We start from the raw sequence: 17,247 nt of genomic DNA on the forward strand, positions 1-17,247 counted from the left end.
GGATTGATCAGTGTCGTAGACAGCAAAGTGTGGAGCTGAACGAACACAGCAGGCCAAGCAACACCTCAGGAGCACAAAAGCTGACGTTTCGGACCTAGACCCTTCAACAGAAAATGACAGTCTTTGTGCTCCTAAGACGCCACTCGGCCCGCCGTGCTCCCCCAGCCCCCACACCTTGTCATCTCGGATTCTCCAGCATCTGCAGTTCCCACTGTCTCTTTGATCATTGTCATAAATTGGATTGATTGTAAATTTGTCCATAGGTTCCAGGGGTCTGCCGGTTACATGATTTAGCCATGGGGAGCAGGCAGTGGGTCTGGGTGGGCTGCTCTTCAGAGGACAAGTGTGGACTTGAGAAGCCAAGTGACCCCTTTCCACACTATTGGGGTTCTCTGAACTACGATGCGCTGAGTTCCGTGGAGCGGTACTTGCCTGAGTGACTGTCCTGCCAGCTAAGTCACGTAAAGTCTGCATTTTTGAGCTTTATTTTCGTAAATCAAATTACTGATGGTCATGTTAAGGACTAACGTCTGATGAACGGCTGAGGATCCTGGGATTGTATTCATTAGAGTTTAGAAGGTTGAGGGGAGATCTAATAGAAACTTACAAGATAATGCATGGCTTAGAAAGGGTGGATGCTGGCAAGTTGTTTCCGTTAGGCTTGGAGACTAGGACCCGTGGGCACAGCCGTAGAATTAGAGGGGGTAAATTTAAGACGGAAATGAGGAGACATTTCCTCAGCCAGAGAGCGGTGGGCCTGTGGAATTCATTGCCACGGAGCGCAGTGAAGGCCGGGACAATAAATGTCTTCAAGGCAAAGATTAATAAATTCTTGATCTCACAAGGAATCAACGCTGCGGGGAGAGTTCAGGGAAGTGGAGTTGAAATGCCCATCAGCCATGATTAAATGGCGACGTGGACTCAATGGGCCGAATGGCCTTACTTTCACTCCTATGTCTTATGGTCTTATAAGTAAGTCTAAATCACCGGACAGCCCAGGGTTGTTGCAGATTTACAGCAATCAGTTTGTCTATATTGGGTGTGTTGTTATTTGGCCTGAAATCTTTTGCAGGAACACAGTAAACTTCAAGGGTTTGAGGGCTTGAAGGAACGGTCACCGGACCCGAAACGTTAACTCGTTTGTTTTTTCCTTCACTGACGCTGCCAGACCTGCCGAGCCCCTCCAGCAACCCTGCTCAGCTCGTGAGGCACAGCATCCGCAGTACTTCCGGTTTTTAAACCTCAAATCATATCAGGTTTTGCTGGCATTTTCTGTTGGAATGTCAGAAAAGAACAAAGAAACAAAGAAAATTGCAGCACAGGAACAGGCCCTTCGGCCCTCCAAGCCTGCGCCGATCGAGATCCTCTCTCTAAACCTGTCACCTGTTTTCTAAGCATCTGTATCCCTTTGCTCACTGGCCATCCATATCTTAAAAGACACGAACGTGTCTGCGTCTACCACATCCGCTGGCAATGCATTCCAGGCACCCACCACCCTCTGCGCAAAGAAATTTCCACGCATATCTCCAATAAACTTTCCTCCTCTCACTTTGAACTCATGACCCCTAGTAATTGAGTACCCACCCGCCGTGGAAAAAGGCTTTTTGCTATCCACCTTGTCTATACCCCTCATGATTTTGTAGACCTCAATCAGGTCCCCCCCTCAATCTCCGTCTTTCTAATGAAAATAATCCTAATCTACTCAGCCTTTCTTCATAGCTAGAGCCCTCCATACCAGGCAGCATCCTGGCGAACCTCCTCTGCACGCTCTCCAAAACATCCACATCCTTTTGGTAATGTGGTGACCAGAACTCTATTATTCCTACAGGTATCTGCAATCTCTCTACACATCTGCTCCTCTAGTACCCACTGGCTATTTGGGGGAAATCTATAATACAGTCCCAACAGCGTGACCATCCCCTTCTTGTTTTTAAGTTTAACCATATGGCCTTATTTGATGGCCCCTTGAGAACATCCTCTCTAAGCATGTTATGTCTCCCTTATCAAAAGGGCAACACCCCCCTCTTCCCTTACTTGTTCTTCTGTCATGCCTGTAAGTTCTGTACCCTGGAACATTGAAACCATGAAGCAATTTTAAAATTCAGGTGATACTTAGCAACTTGCAACTTTTTTTTAAATTCCCTGAAGATAAGTTGATCACTCTGACTGTAACAGTAGCAGAGTTTCACTACTGTTATCCTCTATTCCTGAACAATTGTGGGAGCTTGACAGGGTAAATGCTGAAAGATGGCTTTTTGTGCTGAGCAAATCTAAAAATAGGACACAATTTTTTTTTTAAAAAAAGACAGGGACTCCACCTAAGGTAGAGAGAGAAGATTCTCCCCCACCACCCACCCCAGGAGTTGTTAATCTTCAGAATTCTTTAGTCGAGAACATGAGTTGGAATGAAGCTGGTCCACTGAATACATTCACAACTAGATAGATTTTTAATCAACAATGAAATCAAGGGATAACCTTGAGGGATAACCAAGGGGACTGGACAGGAAAGTTAAGGCCACAGTCTGATCAGTCATGAGCTCTCTGAGCCGCACAGCAGGCTTGAACGGCTGAATAACTTACTGGAGATCCTATTTGGATCTTGGGGTTCAATTCTCAAACAGAAGGGCAAAAGACTTAGCTCTACACATGTTATTTATTTTACAAAACAGTCAAAGTCGTTTGGTGTAGTGACCTAGATATATATGTTCCAAGAAAGCATGTGATCATTGTCGAGGGCCTGATGTATTTAATATAATTCGTTCATGGGATGAGGGCATTGCTGACTATTTTTCCTGGCAATCTAATTGCTTAGAGGGCAGATGAGAGTCCAGCACATTCTGTGGATCTACAGCCACATGTAGACCAATCTAGGCAGGGATGGCAATTTCCTTCCTTCAACTATAAAATCACCATAGAATCGCTACAGTGGAGAAACAGGACCTTAAGCCTAACATGTCCACACCGACCCTCTCAAGACCACCCCACCCAGACCCATCCCCCTACCATTTACCTGCTACCCATTACCTCCCATGGCTAACATACCTAATCTACACATCCCCAAACAGTATGGGCAATCCAGCACAGCTAATCTGCCTAACCTGCAAATCTCTGGACTGTGGAAAGAAACCAGAGCACCTGATCTGGGGAGAACACGCAAACTCCACAGTCACGCGAGGGTGGAATTGAACCCAGGTCCCTAGCGCTGAGAGGCAGCAGCGCTAACCAATGAACCACCATGGCACCCTAAACAACATCAGTAAACCAGATGTTCTTTTTCTGACAATTGAAAGTGGATTGATAATCATCATTACAAGAGTTAAGGAGAAATTTTTTCTGAGGCTATCAGTCTGCAGAATTGTTTACCAGGGAGGGCTGTCAAAGTGAGTCATTAAATATCATCAAAGCTGATACAAAGCGATTTTTTCAAACAGTAAGGGAATCAAGGGCTATTTGAAGGCGGCAGAAAAGTGAAGTTGCTGTTTGTGGCATTATCAGATCAGCAATGATTGAAATGAATGGCAGAGTGGACCCAACGAGTTGAATGGCCTACTTCTGTTCCTCTGTCTTGTCATCGAACAATTAAGGCCTAGAACATACAAGTAAGGTGCACGTGCTACCATGGTATAAAAATTCCACTTCAATAGCACCTGGAGTATTTTCCACAGTTCTGGTCATCACAACACAGGTCGGAGGCGATTGCACCACAGATGGTAAATTGGAAATTTAAAAAAGTTGACAAGTTTGGAAATTTTTGTTTCGCTACGAGCAAAGATTGAAAAAGCTGGAGTTATTTTCTTTATAATAGGGAAAGCAGAGAGGAGGTTTAAGTGAGGCATATAAAATCACAAGACGACTAGATACAGTGCATGGCAAAGTTATATGTTTGCTAACAGGTCTATGCCTGAGGACAGAGATTTAAAGCATTTAGCAGAATTACAGAAGAGTAAGTATCAATTTCCATTGCCCAGAAGGCAACACAAGTCTAGAATTCACTGTTTGATAGTCTAAGGAGAGGTAGAAACCCTTTTCACATTTCAAAAGCTTGTTTATGCACTTGCAATGCAGTATCGTATACAGCTAATTGGATACAATGAACAACACAGCCTCCTGCGCCATGATTCATTATGTTTCTCTGCAAAACAAAAGGCAAGCAGAGTTTGCACTGGTAATAAACAAAGTCACTTGTGAAGGTACAGGCAACATTATTTGAGTGCAACAACAACGAAGAGATGTAGGTTAAATTTCATTGACTAAAAACAAAGAAAATCAAGTTAACAAACAAAAAAAGCCATGGGTAACATGGATTTAGGAGTGTGAAATCACATTTGGCAAACAAAGCAAACCAGATTTAATGCTCATGAGTTTTAGGAAGCTAAGCAGCAGAGTAGATAAAGCAGAATCTTCGGATGTAGTACATTTGAACTTTTGCAACACATCTGATAAAGATAACAGATTGTTACATCAACTAAGGGGTCTTGGGGTAGGGTATAATACACTGGCATGGATAAAGGACAGGAGTAGGTTGGTACGCCCTGTTAGGATGCTGCAAGGATCAGTCCCAGAATTGTGATTACTTCCAATCTACGCTAGTAACTTAGTTTAAAGGACTAAGCATAATGTACTAAAGTTAGCTGAAGACACAAAGCTAGTACAGAATTAAGGTATGAGACTGTCAACTAAGGTAAGCAGATTAATTAAGTAGACAAGAAGGTGGCAGATGGTGTATAATGCATGAAATGCAATCACTTTGGCAGGAATACTTTTTAAAATGAGAAATTATTGCTGGAAAGCGTGGCTTACTAGGTCATTTTTTGAAGCCTCAAAAATACCTCTCAAAAGAAAAGACCATCAACTTGTGTACCTTAAAAATATGTAACACCAGTGTGGGTGAAGAAGGCTGCCAGTATGAAGGTGGAGGAAAACCAGTAACTCATGCTAAATTAACATGGCACAGTTTATTGAATGAACGAGTTATGAAAAGTTACCTCCAATCACATTCAAAGCATTTTAAGACCATCAATTCACCATCTACAGCATTCAACACCAAGCTCGTCTAATTCCGTCTCAATCACCGAAACTAAGGCATCGTAACATTTATACTCGTGGTCAGATTTTGCTTTCAGTATCACCCCTCCATAACAAGACAATTTTGGTTCATCAACCGAATATGGTCGTCCACAATTTTCAATGATCTGATGACACTTCTGCATGAACAGCATCCAATGATTTGAAAATGAAACCACACAAAACAGTAAGCAGGGCAATGTGCATAATTCCCCTCTGAGGGTTATTTCTGTGTCATGGATCCACATATTCAATTTCTCACAAATGATTTGAGCGAGGCTTGAGATCTGCTCACCACCACACTAATAAACCACATTCTTTTTGTGGACAATCAAGCACTGAATCTATATATTCTCCAACCATAACTTCACTCATTACATACTCAACTGTCTAAACATTGTCATTGACATGCACAAAAACTGCAGGGCAAAATTTGATATTTGGTGTGGTTTTGCGTTCGAAGTTAGCACAGGCTTTGTTCTTTCACCAACGCAGGCTCATATCACCATGAATCTAGTCTTTTCATGGCCTGTCTTTTTCACTAAACTGTTTTGTGAATGTTTTCCACTCCACAGTCCAGCTGCTCGGGTTGAGGAGACTTAAATGAGTGCCCACATCTTTGCAATTGTCTAAAGAACTGTTGGAAGCCAGGAAATTTGGCATCCAAGTCTCTGAGCAATTTTTATAGTCCGTTGCAAAACTGTTTCATTACACAACTACTCAAACTAACAGTTGATCTGAAGTCTTTGTTGGACTCAAGTGGGCCAAAGCAAAGAGTAAGTGCATATATCTGTACTGCATTTCTGGTGACCAAGTAGCAATTGTGTCAGTTTTCAAGGACTACTTCGATACAAGCTTCTCAAGATCAGGCTAATGGCTGATTCCTCATCTTAACGGAGCAATTAATTTTCTTCCTGTGTGGGACCTGTGCGTGATTGATTTGGACGGCATTTATTGCCTGATCCCAACAGCCCTTGAGGCAGTGGTGAGCTATCTTCTTGAACCACTGCAGTCCGTGCACTGTTGGCAGATGCACAATCATGTGAAGGACGGAGGTCCAAGAATTTGTCTCAACAACAAAGAAATAGCAACGTATTTCCAAATCAGGATGGTGAGTGAGTAGGAGGGGAACTTGGAGGGGATGTTCCCACGTACCTGCTGCCCTTGTCCTTCTCGATCAAAGTCGTCATGGATTTGGAAGGTGCTACCTAACGATCGGGTGAATTTCTGCAATGCGCCTTATAGATGGTACATGGTGCTGTTATTTGGCGTCGGTGGAGGAAATGGATGTTTGGGACCATATTTACAATCAAGCAGGCTATTTTCCCCTTGTAAAGTGTCAAGCTTAAGTGTTGTTGGAGCTGCAGTCATCCAGGCAAGTTGGGAATACTTCATTATACTCCTTCCTAACTTGTGTCTTATAGATGGGCAGCCTTTAGGCAATCAGGAGATGAGGTACTTATGGCAATATTCCAAGCCTCTGGCCTACTCTTACAGCCACTGTACTTATATGTATACTTCGTTTGTAGTCCAGTTGAGTTTCTGGTGAATGGTAAACTCTAAGATGTTGACAGTGGAGAATTCCATGATGGTAATACCAAGACATGGAACGTTAAGGAGTGATAGTTAGGTTGTCTCTTATTGAAGGTAGTCATTGATTGGTATTTGTCAGATCTGAATGATACTTGACACTTGTCAGGCCATGGCTGCATGTTGTCCAGGTCTTGTGACATTCGGATATGGACTGATTCAGTATCTGACGAGTCACGAAGAGTGTTGATTACGGTGTAATCATCTGTGTACATCCCCACTTCTGACCTTAGGTCAGAATGAAGCAGCTCAAGATGATAATATCCAAAACACTACAATGATGAACTCCTGCAGAAATGCCATGAAATTTAGAAGACTAAACTTCAAGAACATCATCTTCCACTGAGTCAGATAGAATCCACCAGCAATAAGTTTTCCCAATTCACTGACTCCAGTTTTGTTCAGATTCCTTGAGACCACACTCAGTCAAATGTGACTTCGATGTCAGGGGCACTCTTGCCTCTCCTCTGGAATTCAGCCGATTTGTCCAGATATGAACGAAGGCTATAATAAGACTCAGAAACCCTGCAGTGTGGAAGCAGGCCATTCAGCCCACTGAATCTAAACAGCATCCTATCCAGGCCTGCCCTCTACCCTATCCCTGTAACCCTGCATTTCCCATGGCTAATCCATCTAGCCTACATCCCTGAACGACACGGGCAATTTAGTATGGCCAATCCACCTAACCTGCACATCTTTGGACTAAGGATGGAAACCGAGCACACAGAAGAAATCCATGCAGACCGAGGGAGAACATGCAAACTCCACACACATGGTTGTCCAAGGCTGCAATCAAGTCCAGGTCCCTGGCGCTGAGAGGCAGCAGTGCTAACCACTGAGCTAATGTGCCACCCCATGAGGGTAGGAACTGAGCACCATTGAACAGTTTATTATTAAACAAGCACTGCTTGACAAGACCTTCCACCATTTCACTGATTATCAAAACAGGTTTGATGGGGTGATAACTGGTCAGATTGGATTTATTCTGCTTTGTTTGTACAGACACACCTTGGCAATTTTCCACATTGCCTCTTGATGCCAGTGCTGTAGCTGTACTGGAACAGCTTGGCTAGGGATGTGGCAGGTTCTGTTGGTCTTCAGTTAGTTGTAGTTATAGTCTGGGTTAATTCCTCCATCTCCTCTTAGAACAGTTTTGTGACACAACCCAAACCTGTCTCTGATCCCTGTGTAAGTTTACTGCATATTGCAATTAACCTCTAAGCAGTATAAATGCAAAGGCATAGATTTTGGTGCAGATAATGAATTTATCTTGCATGTCAGTCAACTTACACACCACAATGTACTTTGCATAGTGAAGATCAGAGAGATAAAGGCATTCAAACACTCAAAGTACCTAAATGTTAACAGGCTATTCCAGCAATTAAGACGACAAAGGCATGAGTAATTATTTCATAGGGTTTGATAACACGAATAAACATTTCTTGCTGCAACTTTGCAGAGCTTTGATGACACCACAGAGAACGCTAGGTTTGGATTTCTATACACAAGGAAAGATTATTTACCTTAAAAAGGGTACATAAAGGTTAACAAAATTAATTCCTGGGATGAGGGGATAGACACATGAGGAGAGATTGAATGGAATGGTCTTATACTGGCTGGAGTAAAGAAGAAAAAAGGTGACCTCTTTGAAACAGGAATAACTGAGGAGGGTCTTGACAGAGTAGATGTGTAAATGTTTTCTCCTAATTGGGCAGAGTTAAGGATTATGAGTATATTCTCAGGAGAAGCATTTGGACAGTTAAGACCGAAATGAGGAGAAATTTCTCCAGCCTTGGCTGCAAATCTCTAAAATTCTCTACCTCCAAGAAACATGCTCTGTAATTTGCCTTGCTATTGCACAGGTCTCCGATGTCTGTGCACTGATATGCCTTCGGCAAGCAGAAACTATGCATTCAGTCACCAAAACAACATGTGTCAAGTCCTCAGCAGCTGCATAGCCATAGAGCTGAGAGGAAATGTTGCCTCCAAGGGTTATGGATGCCGAGTTTTTGAGTGTATTCAAACTGAAGTTCCATAGATTTCTGAACTTGAAGTCAATGTGTGGGGGGATCAGGCAGGAAAGTTAAGGTCCAAGTACAACCGTGATCTTACTTAAAGGCAAAGCTAACTTAAGGGTCCAACTTCAGCTCCCAGTTCCAACATTCTAATCTTGGTTTTTTGGGTAAAATGAAATAAAGTACCTGCTGAAGATCTGAAACAAAAACAAAAATTGCTACAGAAACTCAACACGTCTGACAGCATCTATGAAGAGAAAGCAGAGTAAACATGGAGTCCAGTGACCATTCCCCAGAACATCCATCTGAAGAAACGTCACTGCGCTCAGAACGTTAACTCTGCTTTCTTTCCACTTGCTATCAATCCTGCTGAGTTTCCCCATCACTTTCTGTTCTTCATTTGTTAGGTCACTAGTATCAAATAAGTTCAATGCACAGCCCTGACAGATGTTACTGAATGCAGTCTGACAACTACAAAAGTGCAAGGGTTGAGTTTCAAAATACATTAAGAAACGCGTTTTGTCTTGAATGTTCAAAGAATAATTGATTTATCACCTCTTTCAACTGGTCATTGCTTCCCCAGGATGCAGAGCGTTTGTGGGATCCCTTCCTCTTTTCAGAGCTCTCTTCAGCCCAGGCACTTGGAGTCTGTCAAAAAGACAAACAATATACTGGTTATAAAACCACTTTATTATTCTGACTGTATTTCAAGCTTTTGAAAGAATGCTTGGTTAACAAAGCTAATGAAAGCATAACAAGTAATAGAAAAGCAATATACTGGAGAGGCTGGAAATCTGACTTGCCTTATTGATTGGCATGGCCTCTACCTATCGGAGGCCAAACGCAAGACTTCCTCCTACCTTTCCAACAAGGACCTTGAACCCACTCCATTCCTAACAGTTCACAACTACCTCCTCCCCAAAATTCATAAATGGGATTATCCGGTCCAGCCCACTAAACTTATTGCTTCCCATCTCAACAGCTTCTCTTCCTCGTCTCTTTTCGTCCTACTTAATTACATGACTTTTCTGAGACCGACAAAACTTGTAAAAGATTCCTGCTCCTAATGGTCTCAGATTCAGATAAGACACAAGTCCCTCCACACCTCAATCCTGAAAGATATTCTGAGAGCTCTTCCTTCCATCAAGGCCCATCTTTAGTTTTCTTTTACCCACCATTACTGTCTTGGTTTAGGAACCATGAAATCTTTTGTCAATTAACCTTTCCTTTGCTCTAAACCTTTTTTTAAAAAACTTCTTCTTTGCTCCTTTCACTTGCTTACAACCTATAATGTTTCTACCTTTCGTCAACTTTGATGGCAGGCCATTGAGCTGAAATAATTACTTTATTTCCATGAACATTGTGGAATAACAGTGGTTATGATTGAAATATTCAAAAGATCAGACAGAACCGAAACCCTTTCTGACTTCTTAAAAAACTCAATCACAGGCACTTGGATTTACTTATAATTGGGAAGCGTGCCTTCAACGTAATCTTAACATTGCATTGCAATTCACAACATAAGCACGCAAGTCAGTATGACAGGGCAGTGCCATTGTTTACGCTCCACAGGAGTTTTCACCTTTCTTCATCTCACCCAATGTATCCTTCTATCCCATCGGCTCTTGCATACTTATTAAGCTTCCTGTTAAATGCATCTACGATCATCTTAACAGGAATTATATGCAAAGATGATAAAATAAAAAGTACCTACTCAATTTAAAGAACTAGAGCAGCTACAAAGTATGTGCATCAGAATTATCAAGTCCCCTTCTAAGCAAATTTTAAAACAAGCTGTTTTAATTGCAGTCACTCACTTAAAACTAACAACCTGTTAGGTATACAGGTGTTAATGTTCTTATTCCGTGTTCACGGTGAATGTGGAAAAGGATATTAAAAATAGGGACTATCCATTTAAGGCTCAGAAATGAACAGAATTTTCCATTTGGTGACTCTTTGGAACGTTCTTCCTCAAAGGTGACGAGGCAGTCTTTGAACATTTTTAAGGCAAAGGTACTTAGATTTTTGATTCACAAGGCGAAAGGTGATGGGAGTAGGTGGAATATGTGCCATAGAGTAGAGTAGTCAGATCAGCCACAATTTTGAGAATGGCTCAGCAGGTCCCATTCCTGCTCCTAAATCAGATAAACCTAAGTAGATACAACACCCCCAATTAATACAATGCTCTATGTATTTCTGACTTCTAATTTCAAGCTTTGGGCTTGTAGTCATTTCTCTTATCGGTGATTAAAAAAAAAGCAGTGGAAGCAGCAGCAGCATATCCGAGCATCACTGACCAATTAATCTATTAAGCACACCAATGCATCTTCTAAACCACCCGCTATGACTTCACGTCTGGAGTACTGTTTTTTTCCCTGTGTCTTCACTCTGATGTTCAACTGTTTGAAAACTAACTTTTAAAATGAAAATTCTTAGATTAGGAGTATGAAATACAGCATTTTCACACTTTTTTTTTACTTCCAATATCAAAATTTCTCCATTACTGCTGGAATCACACCTAAAAAATATTATATCATATACCTGTGTAAACAGGCTATACAACGTAAGCAACCACTGTCAGCAGTGTCCCTGCAAGTTCGCAGGCAGCCCATATCAAAATTACCAATCGTGTTCTACGGTTCCTTAACTTTCTTCACATTAAACTCCCCATTATCTAAGTCTTTACTTGATGCCTCCTCACTCACTAAAGGGCTCCCAGTGAAACAGGAGCTACACACTGAACTGTGAAGAGTTCCAGAAAATAAATTTTACGACTTTCTATCAGTGTCATTTTTAGTGAACATACATGAGCCAAAGAATGTCTACAGCCAGATTATATTTTATCAAAACAGGCTAACAGTCTGCTTTTGAAATATTGACGGTAAGCACAGAACATAGAACAGTACAGTACAGGCCCTTCAGACCTCGAAGTTGTGCCGAACTTTAACCCTAATCCTAACGTCCATCTAACCTTCACCCCCTACCTTATACTATCATCCATATGCCTATCTAATAGCCGCTTTAATGCCCCTTATGAGGCAGGCTCCACTATTCTCTCCAGCAATGCATTCCATGCCCCGACCACTCTCTCAGTAAAAGAACCTAACTCTGACGTCTCCCCTATAACTACCTCCATTCACTTGAAAACTATGGCCGCTTGTAATAGCTACCTCCACCCTAGGAAAAGTCTCCGGCTGTCTACTCTATCTATACCTCTGATCATTATGTACACCACTATCAAGTCACCTCTCATCCTTCGTCGTTCTAAAGAGAAAAGCTCTAACTCTCTCAACCCTTCCTCATAAGACCTTCTCTCCATTCCAGGCAACATCCTGTTAAATCTCCTCTGCACCTTCTCCAATGCTTTCCTGTAATCAGGTGACCAGAACTGAACACAGTACTCCAGACGTGAAGTCATAGCGGGTGGTTTAGAAGATGCATTGGGAAGAATCTATGGAATTCACTGGCACAGAAGGCTCTGGAGGCCAGGTAATTCTGTACATTTAAGACTGAGATTGATAGGTTCTTAACTATCAAGGGGATCCAGAGTTACGGAGAGAAAGCAGGAGAATAGGGTTGAGAAACTTATCAGCCATGACTGAATGGCGGAGCAGACTCAACAGGCCGAATGGCCTAGTGTCTGCCCATATGACTTATGTGGCTGAAACAGGCTTTTGTGTAGCTGGAGCATAACTTCACGGCTCTTCTACTCAATCCCTCTATTAACGAAAGCTAATATACCATACACCTCTTAACAACTCCATTCATCTGGATGGCAGCTTTCTGGGAACCGTGGACATGAGCCCCAAGATCCCTCTGCTCCTCCACAGTGCCAAGCATCTTTCCGTTAACCTTGTATTCTGCTTTCAAGTTTGTCTATCCAAAATGAATCACTTTACACTTTTCAATTTTTAACTCCATCTGCCACTTCTCAGCCCAACTCTGCATCCTAACAATGTCCCTTTGTAACCTAGAACAGCCCTCCGCACCATCCACAACACAACCCACCTTTGTATCATCCACGAACTTACTAATCCACCCTTCCACTCCTTCATCCAAATCATTTACAAAAATCACAAGCAGAAGAGGACCCAGAACAGATTGTGGTACATCACTCGTAACTGAGCCCTTGTTGTGCAAGATCCCAAACAGATAGGATTCCTTTGAAAAAGTTTTATAACAAAGTTGACATACTCTACATTGCAGAAGGAAGAGAAAGTAGATTCAGATTTGGCTAGGGTGCATGTTAAGTAACTAAATTCAAGTATTTCAATACTGCTATAACAAAAACAAATGCTGGAAATTAAGGGGTCAGGTGAAGAAAACAAAGTTAATGTTTCAAATCGAAGGCCTTTTATCAGGACTAGGAATTTGTGATATAGGAGGTTTCAAGTACATACAAAGGCAGGCATAGGAATAGGGAGGGAAGATATGTGCAACAGTGGAAAACAAAAGAAGAAAGTGAGCATTTAAAGATTAAATGATAATTGATCAAATAAAAAAGTAATGCCAAAGTAGCTTAACAGGTCTGGCCGCGTGTGTGGAGACAGAAACAGAGTTAGGAGTCCAATATGACTCCTTATTCCAAACAACATTCATACTGTATTTGAAACATTTATGGGGTTTTTCTCTCTCCACCAATACTGCCGGACCTGCTGACTTTCTTTTGTGCTATTTGATTTCAAACTTTCAGCATCCACAGTATTTTGCTTTTATATAACAAAAAGAGATGCTGCTGTCAGGCAATAGATCATACCAACTGGGAAAGTACAGAAACAAAAGGTGAACCTCAGTCAGGAAAAAATGGTAATAGCATAATCATTAACATCTGCCACTTCTCAGCCCAGCCTGCATTCTATCACTGCCCCTTTGTAGCCTACAACAGCCCTCTGCACTGCCACAATGCGACGCGCCTTCGTATCGTCTGCGAAGTTACTAATCCACCCTTCCACTCCTGTTGGAGGGAGAGATAATAGCAGCAGTGGTTACAACCTTCAACTGTTGAATTTTGAAGCTTTCTGGACTCTGTGTTTTGTGCCAAATAAAGATGCTGTCAGGAGGTGCTGTTCTTTCAGCTTCTTAGAACAATGAAGGTGGCCTTGGGCAGACAGGTCAAAGGAGAGGTATGGTGCTCAATTAAAATGATAGACAACACAAGGTTTAGGATCATGCTGGCCTGGCCAGTCACAGACTGTTGTGCAAGATCCCAAAGTATAGACAAGCCCATTTAGCAATAAACAAAGTACACAAAATTAAAAATTCAGGTAAATTACTGCTTCATCTGTAAGGCATAAATGGGGCCTTAGATACTGACAGGGAAGGAAGTAAAAGGGAAAGCATTAACATCTTCTACTGAGAGCAGTAAGATGCCAGGGAAAAGGGAGGCAGTATAAACAAACTGAACAATGTACCAGAAGTTAGTTGTCCCTTCAGAACATTGGAAGTGGATTGCTGTGTCAGTGACAATCCTTCAACGGTTACGAAGGGCTGGGCAAGTTGTCCATCGTAACCAACTCGAGACTCCCCAAGCAGGTGATCTTCCCCCAGCCTCAAAACGGCAGGAGTGCCCGAGGTGGTCAGAGGAAATGCTTCAGTGATGTCCTCAAGGCCTCACTGGTGAAGAGCGACATTCCCACAGACACCTGAGAATCTCTGGTCCAAGGCCATCCTAAGTGGAGGAGCAGCATCCAGGAAGTGTCATACCATCAGAAAAGCATGTAGGCAGGCTAAAGCAGCAAAAGGTGAGCTGCCACACCTGAGCCTCACCCATCTCTTCCTACGACTACCAACCACCCCAAATGTAACAGAGCCTGCAGTGGCCATATCTATCTGTATAGCCACCTACAGACTCACCCTGAGAGTGGAAGAGAGTCATTCTCGTCTGCAAGCGACTGCCGATGATGATGGAAGTTAAACAGAAAGCAAAGATGAGCTTGCTACTGGCATCCTTTGGGGTCAACAAGAAAAAGGAAGTGCTTAACTATCAACTGCAAAAGCTCATGGAGCGGAGAGTGAAAACAAGTGGCCCCCTATCATGGGGAGGATAAAGGGATGACAGAAGATGTGCTGGAAGTGGGGCAGACAGCTGTTCAGGATGTAAATATGTATTTAAAGCACTGGTATGGAAGATGACATTGAACAAGCATCGCAATTCAAAATGAAATGTGAGAAGAAAGTGCTTTAATGAAGCAGGGTGCATGGATGTGTGGCCATGGTTATAGTGGGCTTTTGGTTAATATTTATTGACAGCCTAGGAATGGAGATGGAAAAATCAAATATCAGAGGTGGAACATGTGAAGGCAAGGGAAGACTTGAAACTGAAAACAAAACCCATGAAAGTTTCCAGTTTGGGATTTGAGCAGAAAATGATAGCAGAGATCAGCACAGGGCAAGAACTCAAGCTGGACTAGAACAAAAAAGTTCAGTGAATCCCACAAAGAGATACAGTAAGCAAGAGCGCTTACAAGTTCCCAAAGCAACATCTTTTATTTGGATGAAGTGAATAGAGTGAAGTTGTTGACGTGGAAACACATTCACTCAGGTGCTGGAGGAGTGGAACTGGTTCAGCCTTCATTCACCAAAGAAAAATCTGCAAGCCCACAAGCCATCCAGGAGGACAATAAAAAGTGTAATATGATTGATGGTCCATGGTGAGAAACAAACAGTTGACAGAAGACTTGGATGAGGCTGAACCCTGGTGACAGTATCAAAATGGGAAATCATCAGGTCAGGCTAACAGCAGGCTGAAACAGGTGTAGAATGTCAGACCTGCTTGGGAACCTTACAAAGGAGTAAAAATCAGACTGTATGACACCAGGGTGCAATGAGGTTGGAGGCTGCGGATGCAAGTTTCTAGAGGAGATGAGGTCTATGGCAGTCTAGGAAACAATAGCTTGATGTTTGGTGTTAGGGTCACCATCAACAGAGGTCAGAAGTGCTGTCAGAAAGGTTGGTGTTCAGCATATGCCACGCAGGGGCTGCTTCATAACAACTTAAGTGCCTCATTTGACAGCAGGCTTAATAATAATTTTAGGGATGGATTAGAGAGAATACTGCAAGTTCAGTGAATTTGCAGTGCTGTTGCTCTTAATTAAATATACAAACAAATTATTCAACAGCCAGCTGGCCTTTTCCTTAAAACTTGAATAAACATGGTTGGAAATGCAGTCCTTAACGGGAAAGCAGACTATATAGACAAAAGTTTAAAAGGGAAGTGAGAATAGCCCACGATGGCAACTTTCGTAATATCTAGTTTGAAACCTACCAGTGCATCTGCAAATGGCTCCATAAATAAACTGTATTGATTACAGATCACAGAATCCCCATAGTGTGGAAAGAGGCCATCTGGCCCATTAAGTCTGCATCAGCCCTCAGAACAGCATCTCACCCAAGCCCAGTTTCCGAACCTATCCCCATAAACCTGTATTTCCCATGGCTAAGCCACCTATTCTGCACAACCTGCACAATTTAACCATGGCCAATCCAACTCACTGCACATCTTCAGACTGTGAAGGAAACGATACGCCCAGTGGAAACCCATGCAGACACAGACAGAATGTACAAACTCCACACAGACAGATGCCCAGGGCTGAAATTGAACCCTGGCATTGTGTGGAGAAGCTGCCTCTGGGGCTGTGCAACTATACAATACTCTGGCACAATTATACAATACACTGCTAAATCTGCATTTTGAAAAACTCATTAATTTCTTCTACTTTTTAATTCCTTGTACAAAGTAGTACACTCTGGCTCTCCACAGAGAATATAATCAAAGATAAAAATCTACTTTGACAAATTCTCCTTTTTCAAACTGGGAATCAACCAGGATCGCTATGTCAACAGTATTCAATATGGATTTTAAATTAGATTCCCTACAGTGTGGAAACAGGCCCTTCAGCCCAACAAGTTCCCACTGCCCCTTGCAGCATCCCACCCAAACCCAACCCCTATAACCCACATACCCCTGAACACTACGGGCAATTTAGCATGGCCAATCAACCGAGCCTATGGTTACCACTATTTTATACCAGATCATTGGACACGGTATACACAAAATTTGTTTCAGTGGGATACAAGAAAGGTGTAGACAAAACAGCTTTAACAAGTCAGACTGTATCATGGATAGAAGCAACCTAAATTTCTGACTTTGAGCAGACTGTCAACAAAAGCAAGCTGTCTGATGAATTATTTATTCAGCATATTAAAAAAGATAAATTTTAAAAGATTTGCACATTAAAATCCTAATGTTCCGAGAGGTCATGGGGCCAAGTCAAGACACCTTCTAAACAATCATTAACATAAATAACTTTTCTGCATTAAGACAACACCACAATCATGTCCAATCTATCCAGTGCAGTTAAAATTTCTATTCAATTTCACTCACCTTGACAAGTTGGCAAAGTTTCAACAGAGCAACTTCCAAACATAGCCTTGTCTTTATAAATTCTTCAGATACAGTTTTGTTCATATCTTTCAGATTTTGGGAATAATCAAAAAGGTGAATTTATCCCCGAAAGAAGGGGTTTAACCTGGAATCTTTCCTCTGAAATCTCTTGTGGTCAAGTTTCACCTTGTGGGG

General features: G+C 42.2%; 1 protein-coding gene across 2 annotated transcripts in view; it reads right to left on the reverse strand.

The window, feature by feature from the left end:
* Positions 1 to 17,247, reverse strand: part of LOC125453943 (protein FAM117B-like) — a 222,987-nt gene that overhangs the window by 139,626 nt on the left and 66,114 nt on the right. For both annotated transcript variants that reach the window (XM_059647022.1, XM_059647023.1), the window contains one exon: positions 9,225 to 9,317. In XM_059647022.1, coding sequence (XP_059503005.1) covers positions 9,225 to 9,317 — 93 coding nt within the window. The remainder of the gene's footprint in view (positions 1 to 9,224; positions 9,318 to 17,247) is intronic.

The sequence above is a fragment of the Stegostoma tigrinum genome, chromosome 7 (assembly GCF_030684315.1).
Source record: "Stegostoma tigrinum isolate sSteTig4 chromosome 7, sSteTig4.hap1, whole genome shotgun sequence".
Classification (NCBI taxonomy): domain Eukaryota; kingdom Metazoa; phylum Chordata; class Chondrichthyes; order Orectolobiformes; family Stegostomatidae; genus Stegostoma; species Stegostoma tigrinum.